The sequence below is a fragment of the Nerophis ophidion genome, linkage group LG01, assembly GCF_033978795.1.
Source record: "Nerophis ophidion isolate RoL-2023_Sa linkage group LG01, RoL_Noph_v1.0, whole genome shotgun sequence".
In the NCBI taxonomy this organism is placed as follows: Eukaryota; Metazoa; Chordata; class Actinopteri; order Syngnathiformes; family Syngnathidae; genus Nerophis; species Nerophis ophidion.
Genome location: NC_084611.1, coordinates 36,369,256 through 36,386,234, shown reverse-complemented (window position 1 = coordinate 36,386,234; position 16,979 = coordinate 36,369,256). Strand labels below are relative to the sequence as shown.

Below are 16,979 nucleotides of genomic sequence, written 5' to 3'. Positions count from 1 at the left end.
GTCACTCATTTTTATTTCTTTACCAACAGAATTCCAAAAATTAACACCGAGAACAGATAAACATCTACGTTTAACAACTAATCTTGCTTTTGGTAAAATAAACTTAGATTCATCTCTTAGATTGTATTTGCTGATCTGTAGAGAGAAGTATTTTTGAATTCCTTCTGGAAGAGTATTTATTTTTGCTTTGAACATTATCTGTGTTATTTTATAATAAACAATATCTTGAAATTTCATAAGTTTTGATTTAACAAATAATGGATGGGTATGATCATAATATCCTGCTTTGTTTATTAGCCGTACAGCTTCTTTTTGCAGCAAAACAATATCATTAGTTATGGTTTTAAAAGTGGTTCCCCAGAGTTCTACACAGTATGTCATGTATGGAAGTATCAAAGTATAATAAATTGTTAACAAAGAATTATAATTAAGTCATTCTTTAGTTTTTTACAAAACACCAAGTGTTTTTGATATTTTTGTTTTTATATAATTTACATGTTGTCTCCACGATAATTTATAGTCAATTATAACTCCCAAAAACTTAGTATCAAAGACACGCTCAATTTTATCTCCATTTATTTTAATATTTACTTCATTAGATACCTCAGTTTTGGTACCAAATATCATAAATTTAGTTTTAGCAATATTAAGTGATAATTTATTCATATAAAACTAGTATTTAAGCACTGTCATTTCTTGTTCTATTTTTACCAAAAGTTCATTAAAAATTTTTCCAGAACAAAGGATGGTTGTATCATCAGCAAACATAAAAAATGTTAAGAAACTTGATGCATCACAAAAATCATTAATGAAAATTGTAAATAACTTAGGACCAATTATAGAACCCTGAGGAATTCCACAAACTATATTTTTAAATCCAGATATTGTATTATCCACCTGAACACATTGTTTTCTATTTTCTAGATAGCTCTTGATCCAGGATTATGAGACACAACTGTGTCAAAGTCATGATTTTTGATTTCATGCATGAAATTATTACTTTGAAAAAGTTGTTTTATACTTGTGAGTGTTGATGACACAGCTTTGCAACAATTGATAGTCTAGTTTCCAGCATGTTTTACTCAATATAGGTCATCAAATCTCAGCAACAAGCTGTAATATCAAACTGTGATCATTTAGGACCAAAACCCTTAAAACAAGTAAAACACTCTAACATAAAATCTACTTAATGAGAAGAAGTATCTTATCAGACAGAAAATAAGCAGATATCACACTTATTTGAGATATTTAATCTTACTTAGATTTCAGTTTTTGCAATGTGAAACTTTGTAACAATTACAAGTTAAACTTTTGTCAAATGTTGCCGAGACTTACGTTTTGGGGTTAAGGGTTTCACAGCTAAAAACAACATGGTGGCTAATCTTGGCACTACTGTATCTTCACAGCGACCACCTCAAGTTTGCCAACTTTTGGCGGAAAAACTTTGGGATGGACCTTACCTTGAACTCCTGCCTCACCAGTAACACATCTCCACATTGGTGAGGCCTGTGATGCAAATGATATCAAAAGACTAGGTGCGAGACGGTAACAAGACTGTCGAGGAAATAAACACCCCCAATTAGTGAGTACGGGCAATGCAAAGTGGAAATTAACTTGTCAAGATGCACTTCATCTTTGCCATCAATAAAACAGAATTGGCTTGAGAGAATTGGAACGAGATTGCATTGCTGACAACACGGAAGGCTAACTTCAAAGGTGATGATAGCAGCTGCGAAAATCGACCAAGTTTTTACAGAACAACCTACGCCCTTCGTTTCAGCAGGTGGAAGCCCAGTTCCAACTTAGAGGTGACCAGGCGACACTTGGCGGATCCCCGGGGTAATTAGTGAGTACTGTAATCTACAGTGGAACACACTCAAGGCTAAAGCACTGCAAACACTGAAATCTAAGTAAGATTAAATACCTCAAATGAGGGTGTTATTTTAATGACCTAATATTGAATAAAGCATCCTTGTAACTAGAATATCAACTGTTGCAAAGCTAAGTATAAAACTACTTTTTTAAAGTAATAATTTGTTATTTGAAGCATGATAAAAAAAATCATGATTTTGACACAATTTGGTCTCAAAATTAAAACAGATGACAGCCAAATGGACTTTGCGGTTTTATTTTCAATGAAACAATAGAAAACATGCACTCATATAGTAGTGGAGTTGGCACAGTACAATAAACTGACAATTAATATTTAAACATTTAACATGTGACATTTCAAACAGTTTTGAACAGATATAGTTCACGCACATTCAGATAAATTCCTCAAAATTACAATTGAAAACATTTTGGCCTGTATATATGCGCACTAATTGACTGATGTCATGTTGTCGATGAAAAATACATTTTTAGACAATATGATTTGCCTGAGTGGCTAGGACAGCCCTGCGCAAATTAAGGCCTGGGGGCCACAAGCGGCCCGTTAAGCTTTTCAATCTGGCCCACCAGACATTGTCAAATAGTTTTTTTTTAGATCTTTAAGATGGAAAGTGTAGCTGCCATTGTGATGTGCAGTGATGTTTCCTAATAACCGTAAGTCTTCAACTATACAAAGTATTTCAATGGTTGGAATCTGCGTTTACGGATGATATACCAGTTACTATGGTAATTTGATTAGTTACTACGGTCATCTCCTTAGTTATTATGGTCATCTAATTAGTTACTATGGTCATCTACGTCACAGCAGCTTAGACGAGGCACCAAGCAGTGTGGTCAGGAAGCCTTTCCACAGACGCGGAAGGAGCTTTTCACAACAAAGTTCTAAAGCTTAGTGATATATCAGATGTATCAGATTGTAGGTGGGTTTATTTTGTACCCTTCGCGTTCATATTTCACAGTTTGTTGCATTTTTGTTGCGTTTCGCTTGATTGTAAAATATGTCGATCGAAAGGAGAGGTGACGTTCATATTTTGTCAATATTCTGTGTTTTATCGTTCATAGAAAAATTTAAAATTCCATTACGTTTTTTTAAGGCGATCTGTCATAATGTTATTAGCATTCAACCAGACATTATTGTGAAGTTTTGTATTAGTGTCCCTAAAAATAGATACACCGGCCCCCCAGACACATTTTTTCTCTAAATGTGGCCCCCCGAGTCAAAATAATTGCCCTGACCTGGGCTAGGAGACCCCGAGAGTAACAAGCGGTTGCCTTGTTGCCTTTCCATTAAGAACAATAAATTATGTTTTAGTATAAGTTTGCTTCATATCATTATGTCAAGATAACGGCACTAGCATTTACTTAGTTTGAGAATATTTTTCAACATATTGAGCAAAAAGGTCTCTTTTTCTTCTACCAAGAAAAGGGAAATTATTAGTGAGAATATACTTATTTTAAAGTATTTTTGGGTTAATTGAGGTTAGTTAATTTTGCCGTGGGGCGGCATAGCTCGGTTGGTAGAGTGGCCGTGCCAGCAACTTGAGAGTCGCAGGTTCGATTCCCGCTTGTGCCATCCTAGTTACTGCCGTTGTGTCCTTGGGCAAGACACTTTACCCACCTGCTCCCAGTGCCACCCACACTGGTTTATATGTAACTTAGATATTGGGTGTCACTATGTAAAGCGCTTTGAGTCACTTGAGAAAAGCGCTATATAAATATAAATCACAAATCACTAATTTTACTTGTTTTGGAAAGTGTTGACAAGCCAAATTTTAATGTTCTATTGGCAGATAATTTTGCTGAAACCAAATAAAATACCCCTACTTTTTGTATTTTTTGACTTTTTGCAGTGTGAAACTAGTGTAAAGACGACAATACGCCTGTTATTTCACACTAAGAGGGCTCTAATAATTTAAAAAAAAACTTAATTAGAAGGTTGTTAACAGTTTTTCTAAGCTCTAAATATAAACAATTGTTTACCATCATCATGAATGGTCCCAATTAACTGTGATAAACAGGCAACGACTGTATTAGCCTTTTGCAGCGCTTAAAGCCCCACTTTAAGAACTTTCAGTTTTGGTTGATTTTGGCGGCTCAAGTGGACCAAAGCGATACTGTTTTGCCGGAAGAAGACCACATTTCCCATGAAGACTATCACATATAGCGTCATACTGACATGTCTGCTGTAATATTGGCACAAATATTAGGGTTCTAATGTCTATGATGATGTTAAATAGCAGACACTATCGAGAAATGATTATGGATTGCGCTACAAACTGTCATAAAGGGTATTTTTTTCGCAGCTTACTGCGGGGATTGTTCTCCCAGGATGCAAACGGACTTTTCCGGTCAACGGTAGAAGGTAGGAACATTATTTAATCTTGGCTATCAAAAAAGGAACAAACAAAAAGGCGCACGAGGCGAAAACACAACTTAGACAGAACTATGGACAAGAAACAAAACTCACTCAACTGTGGCATGAACAAACAATACTTACTTGGCAGGAAAACGAGCAGCGTGAATTATGGCGCGAAAAACTAGCAATGTCGCCAGGACGACTGACTGGCAAAACAGGCTTAAATAAAAGTCACTTGATTAGATCAGGTGAGTTTTTTTTTTACATGAGGCAGGTGAAACTAATGGGTTGTCATGGAAACCAAACAATGAAGTGTAAACTGAAACTAAAAGAGTCCAAAGCGACAGAAATTAACAAAAACATAATCCAGATTACCGAACATGACACAAACATGATACTACTACTTTAATGGATCGGGTTGTTTTGGAGCTTCGGCTATGATAGCAGGAATTGCACATAGGCGTTTTTCTACTTGTTTGTTTTCTGGCGGTAAGTAGGAGTTTGTATCGACTTCAATCGTTTTAATGGGAAGAGGGGAGGAACGTATGCCGTAAAGCAAGTCAGCACATGTGTTTTTTTGTGTGGCAGGATTCCTGCCACACTCTTCAGACCCCCTCAGGCCATGACAGAAGTGTCATTCAACTAGTTGTAAGTTGATGTACAAACCCCGGTTCCATATGAGTTGGGAAATTGTGTTAGATGTAAATATAAACAGAATACAATGAATTGCAAATCCTTTTCAACCCATATTCAGTTGAATGCACTACAAAGACAAGATATTTGATGTTCAAACTCACGTGCCGAAGTAGTTGGGAAAGGGCATGTTCAACACTGTGTTACATCACCTTTTCTTCTAACAACACTCAATAAACGTTTGGGAACTGAGGAAACTAATTGTTGAAGCTTTGAAAGTTACAACCACACTGTTGTAACACGTGGCTTGGCATTGTCTTGCTGAAATAAACAGGGGCGTCCATGATAACGTTGCTTGGATGACAACATATGTTGCTCCAAAACCTGTATGGACCTTTCAGCATTAATGGTGCCTTCAAAGATGTGTAAGTTACCCATGCTTTGGGCACTAATACTCCCCCATACAATCACAGATGCTGGCTTTTGAACTTTGCACCCATAACAATCCGGATGGTTATTTTCCTCTTTGTTCCGGAGGACACCACGTCCACAGTTTCCAAATATAATTTGAAATGTGGGCTCGTCAGACAACCGAAAACTTTTCCACTTTGCATCAGTCCATCTTAGATGAGCTCGGGCCCAGCGAAGCCAGCGGCATTCCTTGGTGTTGTTGATGAATGGGTTTTGCTTTGCATAGTAGAGTTTTAACTTGCACTTACAGATGTAGCAAACAACTGTAGTTACTGACAGCGGTTTTATGAAATGTTCCTGAGCCCATGTGGTGATATCCTTTACACACTGATGTCTGTTTTTGATGCAGTACCGCCTGAGGGATCAAAGGTCCGTAATATCATCGCTTACGTGCAGTGATTTCTCCAGATTCTCTGAACCTTTTGATGATTTTACGGACCGCAGATGGTAAAATCCCTAAAATCCTTGCAATGGCTCGTTGAGAAATGTTGTTCGAAAACTGTTTGACAATTTGCTTACAAATTGGTAACCCTCGCCCCATCCTTGTTTGTGAATTACTTAGCATTTCATGGAAGCTGCTTGTATACCCAATCATGGTGCCCACCTGTTCCCAATTAGCCTGCACACCTGTGGGATGTTTCAAATAAGTGTTTGATGAGAATTTCTCAACTTTATCAGTATTTATTGCCACCTTTCCAAACTTCTTTGTCACGTGTTGCTCGCATCAAATTCTAAAGTTAATGATTATTTGCAAAAAAAATGTTTATCAGTTCAAACATCAAATATGTTGTCTTTGTAGCATATTCAACTGAATATGGGTTGTAAATGGTTTGCAAATCATTTTATTCCGTTTATATTTACATGTAACACAATTTCCCAACTCATATGGAAACGGGGTTTGTTCCATCCCAAAAGTTAGGAAAATATATCTGGTTGGAAATTTACTAAGTCCTGCTTCAACTTCTTTCGAAACTTGTGTGATGAATATAAACAGATCAATCTTCACTTATACTTGACTGGTATAAAGTTCAAATGTCACAGTAAAACATTGGCGGTACAGTTAATAAAGGTTCTATGAAGACCATTCCAATTGTATTCATATCTGAGGATTGCTATGATTTGCTGTGATGTCCTATCAGTCTATTTTTCTGCACATCTTTTGTTTTGTTTGCTATCTCTCAGCATTCAAACCTAATGGTAGTTGCTAATTTAGCGAGCCATTTTCTCATATTGAGACAATACTGAAAACATATAAATGTACACAGAGGCATCAGCGTGTTTTCTATAACTTATGGATGTTTATAGTCATGCAACAAAACAATATGCAGTAAAATAATCCAACTAATGTTATGATGATGGGATTTACTGTGAAAAATATTGTGATATTACCTTAGGTGCTACCGGAGGAGGTTTGGGAGCACTGGAAACTCTGAAACAAAAAGAAGAATGCATCATTTAAAGCTTATCAATACAATTTAATAAGCCAAAAGATCTGCGTGTCATTTGATGGCACAGAATCTAAATTGTCTCGCTATGTGCCGGACTGTAAAAACCTGAGGAGCTGCAAACGACCAAATGTGAGTACGTGTGCTTTTAAAGGCGGCTGTTTTTAGTCCAGAACAGCCTCCATCCATTTGATACTCTCGCTCTGATATCTTTGAAGGCCACTTAAGGTTCCTCGAAAGGTCACCTGAGAGCACCCTCGCCACACCTCTAAACATCATAATTTTAAACCATTCTCACATCGAAACAGATTATTGCAGATTTTTATTGAGATTGTATCATGCCTCCACCAAATTTCCTCATGTAACAGCTGCCGGCGTTAACTTACTCAGCTGCAGAGAGTACCATGACCATTACAATTAACATACCAGCCTCTGCAGTACATGGCAGTATTAGATGTCAACATAAAGGTAATTGCAGCTATCAAGATATTATTTGTCTTTGAGTGTAAAAGAGATTATTTGAGGTGCAACATGTATTTATTCGATGGATGATGGTGATAATCAATCAATCAATGTTTTTTTATATAGACCTAAATCACAAGTGTCTCAAAGGGCTGCACAAGCCACAACGACATCCTCGGTTCAGATCCCACATCAAGGCAAGGAAAAACTCAACCCAGTGGGATGACAATGAGAAACCTTGGAGAGGACCGCAGATGTGGAGGAGACCGGTGCAATTGACGTCGAGTGGGTCTAGCATAATATTGTGAAAGTCCAGTCCATAGTGGATCAAACATAATATTGTGAGAGTCCAGTCCATAGTGGATCTGACATAATAGTGAGAGTCTAGTATATAGTGGATCTACCATAATAGTAAGAGTTTGGTCCATAGTGGATCTAACATAATAGTGAGAGTCCAGTCCATAGTGGATCCAACATAATAGTAAGAGTCCAGTCCATCGTGGATCTAACATAATAGTGAGAGTCTAGTCCATAGTGGATCTAAAATAATAGTGAGAGTCTAGTCCATAGTGGATCTAACATAATAGTGAGAGTCCAGTCCATAGTGGATCTAACATAATAGTGAGAGTCCAGTCCAGAGTGGATCTAACATAATAGTGAGAGTCCAGTCCATCGTGGATCTAACAAAATAGTGACAGTCTAGTCCATAGTGGACCTAACATAATAGTGAGAGTCCAGTCCATAGTGGATCTAACATTATAGTAACAGTCTAGTTCATAGTGGAATAGTGGATCTAACATAATAGTGAGAGTCTAGTCCATAGCGGATCTAACATAATAGTCAGAGTCCAGTTCGTAGTGGATCTAACAAAATACTGAGAGTCCAGTTCGTAGTGGATCTAACAAAATACTGAGAGTCCAGTCCATAGTGGATTCAACATAATAGTGTGAATCCAGTCCATAGTGGATCGAACATAATATTGTGAGAGTCCAATCCATAGTGGATCTAACATAATAGTGAGAGTCTAGTCTATAGTGGATCTACCATAATAGAAAGAGTCCGGTCCATAGTGGATCTAACATAATAGTGAGAGTCCAGTCCATAGTGGATCTAACATAATAGTGAGAATCTAGTCCATAGTGGATCTAACATAATAGTGAGAGTCCAGTCCATAGTGGATCACTATTATGACACTTCACCCTTGCTGCTGATGGGTGCTGGATCAAACGAAATATTGTTAAAGTCCAGTCCATAGTGGATCTAACATAATAGTGAGAGTCCAGTCCATAGTGGATCCAACATAATAGTGAGAGTCCAGTCCATAGTGGATCTAACATAATAGTGAGAGTCCAGTCCATAGTAGATCTAACATAATAGTGAGAGTCCAGTCCATAGTGGATCAAACATAATATTGTGAAAGTCCAGTCCATAATGGATCCAACATAATAGTGAGAGTCCAGTCCATAATGGATCAAACATAATATTGTGAAAGTCCAGTCCATAGTGGATCTAACATAATAGTGAGAGTCCAGTCCAAAGTGGATCGAATATAATATTGTGAAAGTCCAGTCCATAATGGATCTAACATAATAGTGAGAGTCCAGTCCATAATGGATCAAACATGATATTGTGAAAGTCCAGTCCATAGTGGATCTAACATAATAGTGAGAGTACAGTCCAAAGTGGATCGAACATAATATTGTGAAAGTCCAGTCCATAGTGGATCTAACATAATAGTGATAGTCCAGTCCATAGTGGATCTAACATAATAGTGAGAGTCCAGTCCATAGTGGATCTAACATAATAGTGAGAGTCCAGTACATAGTGGATCTAACATTATAGTGAGAGTCCAGTCCATAGTAGATCTAACATAATAGTGAGAGTCCAGTCCATAGTGGATCAAACATAATATTGTGAAAGTCCAGTCCATAATGGATCTAACATAATAGTGAGAGTCCAGTCCATAATGGATCAAACATAATATTGTGAAAGTCCAGTCCATAGTGGATCTAACATAATAGTGAGAGTCCAGTCCAAAGTGGATCGAATATAATATTGTGAAAGTCCAGTCCATAATGGATCTAACATAATAGTGAGAGTCCAGTCCATAATGGATCAAACGTGATATTGTGAAAGTCCAGTCCATAGTGGATCTAACATAATAGTGAGAGTACAGTCCAAAGTGGATCGAACATAATATTGTGAAAGTCCAGTCCATAGTGGATCTAACATAATAGTGAGAGTCCAGTACATAGTGGATCAAACATAATATTGTGAAAGTCCAGTCCATAGTGGATCTAACATAATAGTGAGAGTCCAGTCCATAATGGATCAAACATAATATTGTGAAAGTCCAGTCCATAGTGGATCTAACATAATAGTGAGAGTCCAGTCCATAGTGGATCCAACATAATAGTGAGAGTCTAGTCCATAGTGGATCAAACATAATATTGTGAAAGTCCAGTCCATAGTGGATCTAACATAATAGTGAGAGTCCAGTCCATAGTGGATCCAACATAATAGTGAGAGTCCAGTCCAGAGTGGATCTAACATAATAGTGAGAGTCCAGTCCATCGTGGACCTAACAAAACCATGACAGTCTAGTCCATAGTGGACCTAACATAATAGTGAGAGTCCAGTCCATAGTGGATCTAAAATTATAGTAACAGTTTAGTTCATAGTGGATCTAACATAATAGTGAGAGTCCAGTTCGTAGTGGATCTAACATAATACTGTGAGTCCAGTCCATAGTGGATTCAACATAATAGTGTGAGAGTCTAGTGCATAGTGGATCTAACATAATAGTGAGAGTCCAGTCCATAGTGGATCCAACATAACATTGTGAAAGTCCAGTCCATAGTGGATCCAACATAATAGTGAGAGTCCAGTCCATAGTGGATCTAACATAATAGTGAGAGTCCAGTCCATAGTGGATCAAACATAATATTGTGAAAATCCAGTCCATAGTGGATCTAACATAATAGTGAGAGTCCAGTCCATAATGGATCAAACATAATATTGTGAAAGTCCAGTCCATAGTGGATCCAACATAATAGTGGGAGTCCAGTCCATAGTGGATCAAACATAATATTGTGAAAATCCAGTCCATAGTGGATCTAACATAATAGTGAGAGTCTAGTCCATAATGGATCAAACATAATATTGTGAAAGTCCAGTCCATAGTGGATCCAACATAATAGTGACTTATATATATATATATATATATATATATATATATATATATATATATAGTTATAATGGTAACTTAATTCTAAAATGGTTTAATTGCGCCATCGGCATAGGGGAAAAGATGCAGCTATGAACCCAGCATAGGGCGCTGTCTCACTACTTAATTCACTCAACATTCTCCAGAAAGAATATTTCTTGGGATGGCGTGGCTCAGTTGGTAGATGGGCCGTGCCAGCAACTAGAGGGTTCCTTATTCGATACCTGGCTTTCGCCATCCTAGTCCCGTCCGTTGTGTCCTTGAGCAAGACACTTCACCCTCACTCCTGATGGGTCGTGGGTAGGGCCTTGAATGTGTGTGTGAATGTGTGTAGGAATGGGTGATTGTGGAAATAGCATCAAAGCACTTTGAGTACCTTAAAGGTAGAAATACATATAACCCATGACATATGTCTTGACAAGATTGTATGTTGTGTAACTGCAGAAGAAATGGATTATCCATCCATCCATTTTCTACCACGTCCATTTTGGGGTCGCAGGGGGTGCTGGAACCTATCCCAGCTGCATTCAGGGTGGAAGGGCCAACACAGATAGACAGACAACATTCACACTCACATTCACACATTAGGGCCAATTTAGTGTTGCCAATCAACCTATCCCCAGGTGCATGTCTTTGGAGGTGGGAGGAAGCTGGAGTATCGGAAGGGCACCCACGCATTCATGGGGAGAACATGCAAACTCCACACAGAAAGATCCCGAGCCTGGGATTTAACTCAGGACTACTCAGGACCTTGATATTGTGAGGTACATGCACTAACCCCTGTACCACCGTGCTGCCATGTGTGTAAATATGTACAGTAAATATGAATGTGTGTGTAAATATGTACAGTAAATATGAATGATTGTGTAAATATGTACAGTAAATATGAATGTGTGTGTAAATATGTACAGTAAATATGAATGTGTGTGTAAATATGTGCAGTAAATATGAATGTGTGTGTAAATATGCACAGTAAATATGAATGATTGTGTAAATATGTACAGTAAATATATTATTTTAAATAAATCAATTAAGTCCCTCCAATGAGGTGTGAAGGTGTACCCCAGGCAAGGTACACCCTGGACAAGTCGCTACATCATTTAAAAAAATTAATTATCAGTTGTACTACTTTTTGAAAGGCATGTTACATGACAAAATGCCTGTTTTGCAATAGTTTTTCAAGGTACGAGCTGCGTCACAGAAACAATTAAACTGGTACCCCTAGGTACCACTGTACTGTAAACTGTATATCAATAATATTTTCTTTTTGTGCAAAACTGAAATTAGAATGTGTTTTAATAAGGGTAATAGGGTCAAGAGTAGCCAAATTAGATATTTTTAGTTTAGTTTTTTTTCTTTTTTTAATGTGTGTGTGGGTATTTTTTTTTTTACTGAAAACTGAAAATCTAATTTAAGTTTAAAATATCCCAAATAAGGGCGATATCTACTTATTTTCTGTCTAAAATAATTCTTCTCACTAAGCAGATGTTATGTTAGAGTGATTTACTTGTTTTAAGGGTTTTGGTCCTAAATTATCTCAGTAAGATGTTACAACTTGTTGCTGAGATTTGATGACCTATATTGAGTAAAACATGCTTGAAACTAGAATATCAACTGTTGCAAAGCTGTGTCTTTAACACTCACAAGTATAAAACAACTTTTTTAAAGTAATAAATTCTTATTTCAAGCATGAAAAATAACAAATCATGACTTTGACACAATTGTGTCTCATAATAAAACAGATGACAGCCAAATGGAATTTGCTGTTTAATTTTCAATTAAACAATAGAAAATACATATTCGTATAGTAGTGAGAACATACGTATTTTAAGGTATTTTTGGGTTCATTGAAGTTAGCTAATTTTACTTGTTTTGGCAAGTCTTGACAAGCCAAATTTTCTTGTTCTATTGGTAGATCATTTTGCTTAGTTCAAATAAAATACACCTAATTTTTGTATTTTTTTCTTTTTTTTTTTTGAACACTGACATTTTGCACTGTACAACTGTAAAATAAACATAAGTATGATACGGAAATGAAGAGCAGTTAAACGGATACATTTGGATTTCTGGATTTGCAGACACTAAAGTATTTTCTCTTTAATCTGAAGAGTGCATTCAAAGGCAAAATATTTCTCTGTGGGGCTTTAACTACATCTTTGTTGATATTCAATTCAATTTCCATAATTAGGATTTAAAAAAAAGTGAGGGAAACATGAGAACAGCAAAGTTTACGTCACCTTCATTACATTGTAGTGAGAAATGAAAACATGAAATATATTACGTTTAGAAACAAAACAGAAAGCTTTCTCTGAGGATTTATGAAGACAAATGTAATGTTAGACTTCCATACAAGAAACCTACTGTTTTACTATATTACTTTTGGGTCTCTTGGGGCTTTGCATGCAGTGTTTTTAACCGCCTCGGATGACCTTTCCAAAATCTATCTGTCAGCCCCAGCAGAGGCCCGGAGAAGACGACGACTTGCGCGTTTGTTTAGTGCCTACTACATATTAAAACAACAGTAAAAAAAAATCACTTTAAAGTGAATTGTGTTTTACGTGCAGCACATAAAGGAATGAAATATGACTTTCTCTCTCGGGATATGATGTGATGTGCCTTGGAGGAAACAATGGGACCTCACACCCTATCAGATACTTTACCCCCTGGAATGTTTCTCCATAGCTCAAATGTGTGAGGGTCAAAGAGTGAGTGGCAGACGGTGACAACGTGACGCTGACAGGCATGTCATTAATGCCTCTTGAACACCAAGTGGAAAAATGTACCAACGTCTTCTGGCATGTGTCACACTGCGGAATAATTTAATTAATTGTCTAAGGGAGGAGCTGCTATTTATTAAAGCCTTGTTTTGTCTTGCCTTTGCACATTCACTGTCCAGGTTTATTTATCACTGTCGCATACTAAATTCTAAACCGTGTTATATAAGCGGCTAATATGTCTGCGTGTGTGCAACCACTGCTATTTCAGCGTTGCTTTGGAACCGTGCCACAACTGAGTCTGGGTGGCAGTGACGCCAGCAGCACTTCATCATTTGTCCTCATCGCTCTACCTTGTAAAGACAATCATTTGTGCAGTTTTAGAGAACATACTACCATAAATGTAAAACAGAAATCCATCAAATTGTATAATTATATACCGTATTTTATACCGTATAAGTCGCTCCGGAGTATAAGTCGCACCTGCCGAAAATGCATAATAAAAAAGGAAAAAAACATATATAAGTCGCACTGGAGTATAAGTCGCCTTTTTTGGGGAAATTTATTTGATAAAACCCAACACCAAGAATATACATTTGAAAGGAAATGTAAAATAAATAAAGAAAAGTGAACAACAGGTTGAATAAGTGTACGTTACAGTATATGAGGCATAAATAACCAACCGAGAAGGTGCGTGGTATGTTAACGTAACATATTATGGTAAGAGTCATTTAAATAACTGTAACATATAGAATATGCTATACGTTTACCAAAAAATCTGTCACTCCTAATTGCTAAATCACATGAAATCTTATGCGTCTAGTCTCTTACGTGAATGAGCTAATTAATATTATTTGATATTTTACGGTATTGTGTTAAATATTTGAAACGTAAGTCGATCCTGAGTATAAGTCGCACCCCCGGCCAAACTGAGACAAACATTTTGACACTTGAACGGTTCCGATCAAATGAAAACTGTGGGCTGTGGATGGATAACTTTTGAAAGGATTCGTAATACCTTCTCAGTTATAATACCGCCAAACATTGCACCAAACAAAACTAGTTCCTCATGAGCGTATCATTCTGTGGAATTAAGTGTCTAAACTCAAGAATCCCAAGTGTTGGTGACTCAAGTCTCTGTGCTTTTTATTTTATTACGTATGACAGCAAAATAAGCAACCATGGGGCCACAGGCAGTTGCAAATGCCAGCAGTGTTTCACATTGTTTCAAGCGTGTAAAATTGTAATACCTATAAAATGTGTTTTGTGTTTAAAATTCTGTAGGTCTGGAACTGAATAATTGGATTGGTATCATTTCCTATTGGTAAATTTCATTTAGTTGCACAATTTACTCTTTGTTGGATATTTTGGAACAGATTTCCAGTGAAAACTGAGTAACCAGTGTATGTAGACTTGATTTCTTAGAACAAATGTGAATAGTGTTTTGTAAAACTCAGCATCCGCACACACCCAAACATACACATATCATAAAAAGAATTGCAGGTGTGCAGCTCACTGCGGAAAACGTTAAAGAAGCACTAAAATAACATAAGCGATAAATACATGCTCAGTCCCAGAAGGAAAAAGGTACTAAGAAGTCCAGAAAGCTAGACCATTAGAGACCAAATAAATGAACGTACAAAAAAAGGTCTCCAGCTCCAGAGCACTGCTTGAAAAGGACAACACAGGACAGAAGCAAAATGTTGGAATTTGGGCATTAAATTCATTAAATAACATTTAATAGTGCTGCACCGACAAGAGCCAACTGAAAAATCGTTATTTATTGTCTTTCATAAATAACTGTAATAAAAACAGCTTAAGAAAGAAGAGACAAGCTGTGCTAGACAAACACAAAAACATAGCTGGGTTACTATGCCATGGATCCGTCATGTGCTGGAAAAGTGTTGCATAAAATTAATAAATTCCCAACATAGCGCGGTCCAGTCGGAGGAAGCAATGATATGGTGTGGATGGAAACCTGGATAACGTTTGTTGGAAGATAGTTTAAATGGGTTGAATTGAACCATCAGCTCAGCGTGGAAGCTACTGTTTTAAAGAGCTTATCAGGAACTAACAATATAGACATCTGGCTATTAGAAAATATTTGAAACGTAAGTCGATCCTGAGTATAAGTCGCACCCCCGGCCAAACTATGAAAAAAACTGCGACTTATAGTCCGAAAAATACGGCAGGTAAAAAGACACATTTAAATACAAGTTCATGCTACTCATTAAAACCCATCATTGATGAATACCGTAACTATAGTATTGCTAAGTGTTGTTAAAGTTAATGTGTTAAAGCATGTGATTAATCACAAAAACAATCTCATTAATTATGTATAAATCAGATTAACCTTGCAAATTATTTTTATTTATTTATTTTTGTCCTGTCCAGCTCCTCAGGCAAATCATACTGTTGATGTCGATGCCCATATCGGCTGTACAAATTTACTTTAAAGTGTGGGATACTTCTTGTTGCCTTATGTATAAATGACTTTATTAAATGTATTTATTATATGATCATTTGGTGCAGCCAGGTTGGAGGAGGAGGGGATAGAATTAAAAAAAAGGGAAGAAAGAGGGGGAAATTGTGGGGACAAGAGGGGAATAAGACAGAGAGACAAAAACAACAGCAAACACAACAACAACTACAACAACAAGGACAACAATAGAGCAACATCAGCAAATACGATATGTACAAATCTGATGGTAAAAGTGATAAAGTTAAAGTACAAATGATTGTCACACACATACTATGTGTGGCGAAATTATTCTCTGCATTTGACTCATCATCCTTGATCACCCCCTGGGAGGTGAACAGAGTAGTGAGCAGCAGGGGTGGCCCCGCCCGGGAATAATTTTTTGTGATTTAACCCTCAATTCCAACCCTTGATGCTGAGTGTCAAGCAGGAAGGTAATGGGTCCCAATTTTATGGTCTTTGATATGCCTCGGCCGGGGTTTGAACTCACATCCTACCGATCGCAGGGAGGACACTAGCAAAGAAGCAGTTAGTGAAATAAATATTAATAATACATAAATGACAATAAACATTATTACACTACAATTGGAGCAATACAAATACCAATAGAAATAGCACTATTGATAATTAATAATAGCAATAATTTACCTCTAATATCAACAATACAGTTGTTCAAATGCAATAATACATAAGTATTGATAACTAGAGATACAAAAGAAAGCAGAACAATGGAGGGAAAGAAAGAGAAGCCAGCTATGTTAACCTTGTAGATTGTTATAGTAACAAATTATTTTTAAGGCATATGCTTCTTTACCTTAACTGCAGATACACAGACACACAGGTACACAACCTAAAAGGTGGCGCTGGTCAATTTAGTCAGTATTCAGGTCAGTGCAAACATAAGTAATGAGCAGTGTTCTGAAAATTACTTTTAAAAAATAAATAATTATTGCCAAAAATGTAATTGAATCACTTACATAGGTAGGTAGGTAGGTAGGTCTTTATTGTCATTGCACAAGTACAACAAAACTTTGTTTTCAGGACAAACCCGTTCAAGATTAGACAAACAAACAGTGCACAGGGTTACAGAACAGGAACGCTGATGGGTCGCCACAAGGCGCCCCGTAAAAGATGGGGAAAAAGGTAAAACACTGGGGAAGGATGAGTAAAAAAATACAATCAAAAATACAATAAATAATGATGAGGAAAAGTAATTAGTATGTTACTTTAAAAAATTACCTTCAAATATCTGGTAAGTGCAGTTGAGAAAGGTTTCATATGAGAGAACAGTGTTTCTGCTTTT

General features: G+C 36.8%; 1 protein-coding gene across 4 annotated transcripts in view; it reads right to left on the bottom strand.

Annotated features, from left to right (window-relative positions):
- pdlim5a (PDZ and LIM domain 5a) overlaps window positions 1–16,979 on the bottom strand; it is a 111,752-nt gene that overhangs the window by 58,338 nt on the left and 36,435 nt on the right. For all 4 annotated transcript variants that reach the window (XM_061901963.1, XM_061901948.1, XM_061901938.1 and 1 more), the window contains exon 4: window positions 6,740–6,779. In XM_061901963.1, coding sequence (XP_061757947.1) covers window positions 6,740–6,779 — 40 coding nt within the window. The remainder of the gene's footprint in view (window positions 1–6,739; window positions 6,780–16,979) is intronic.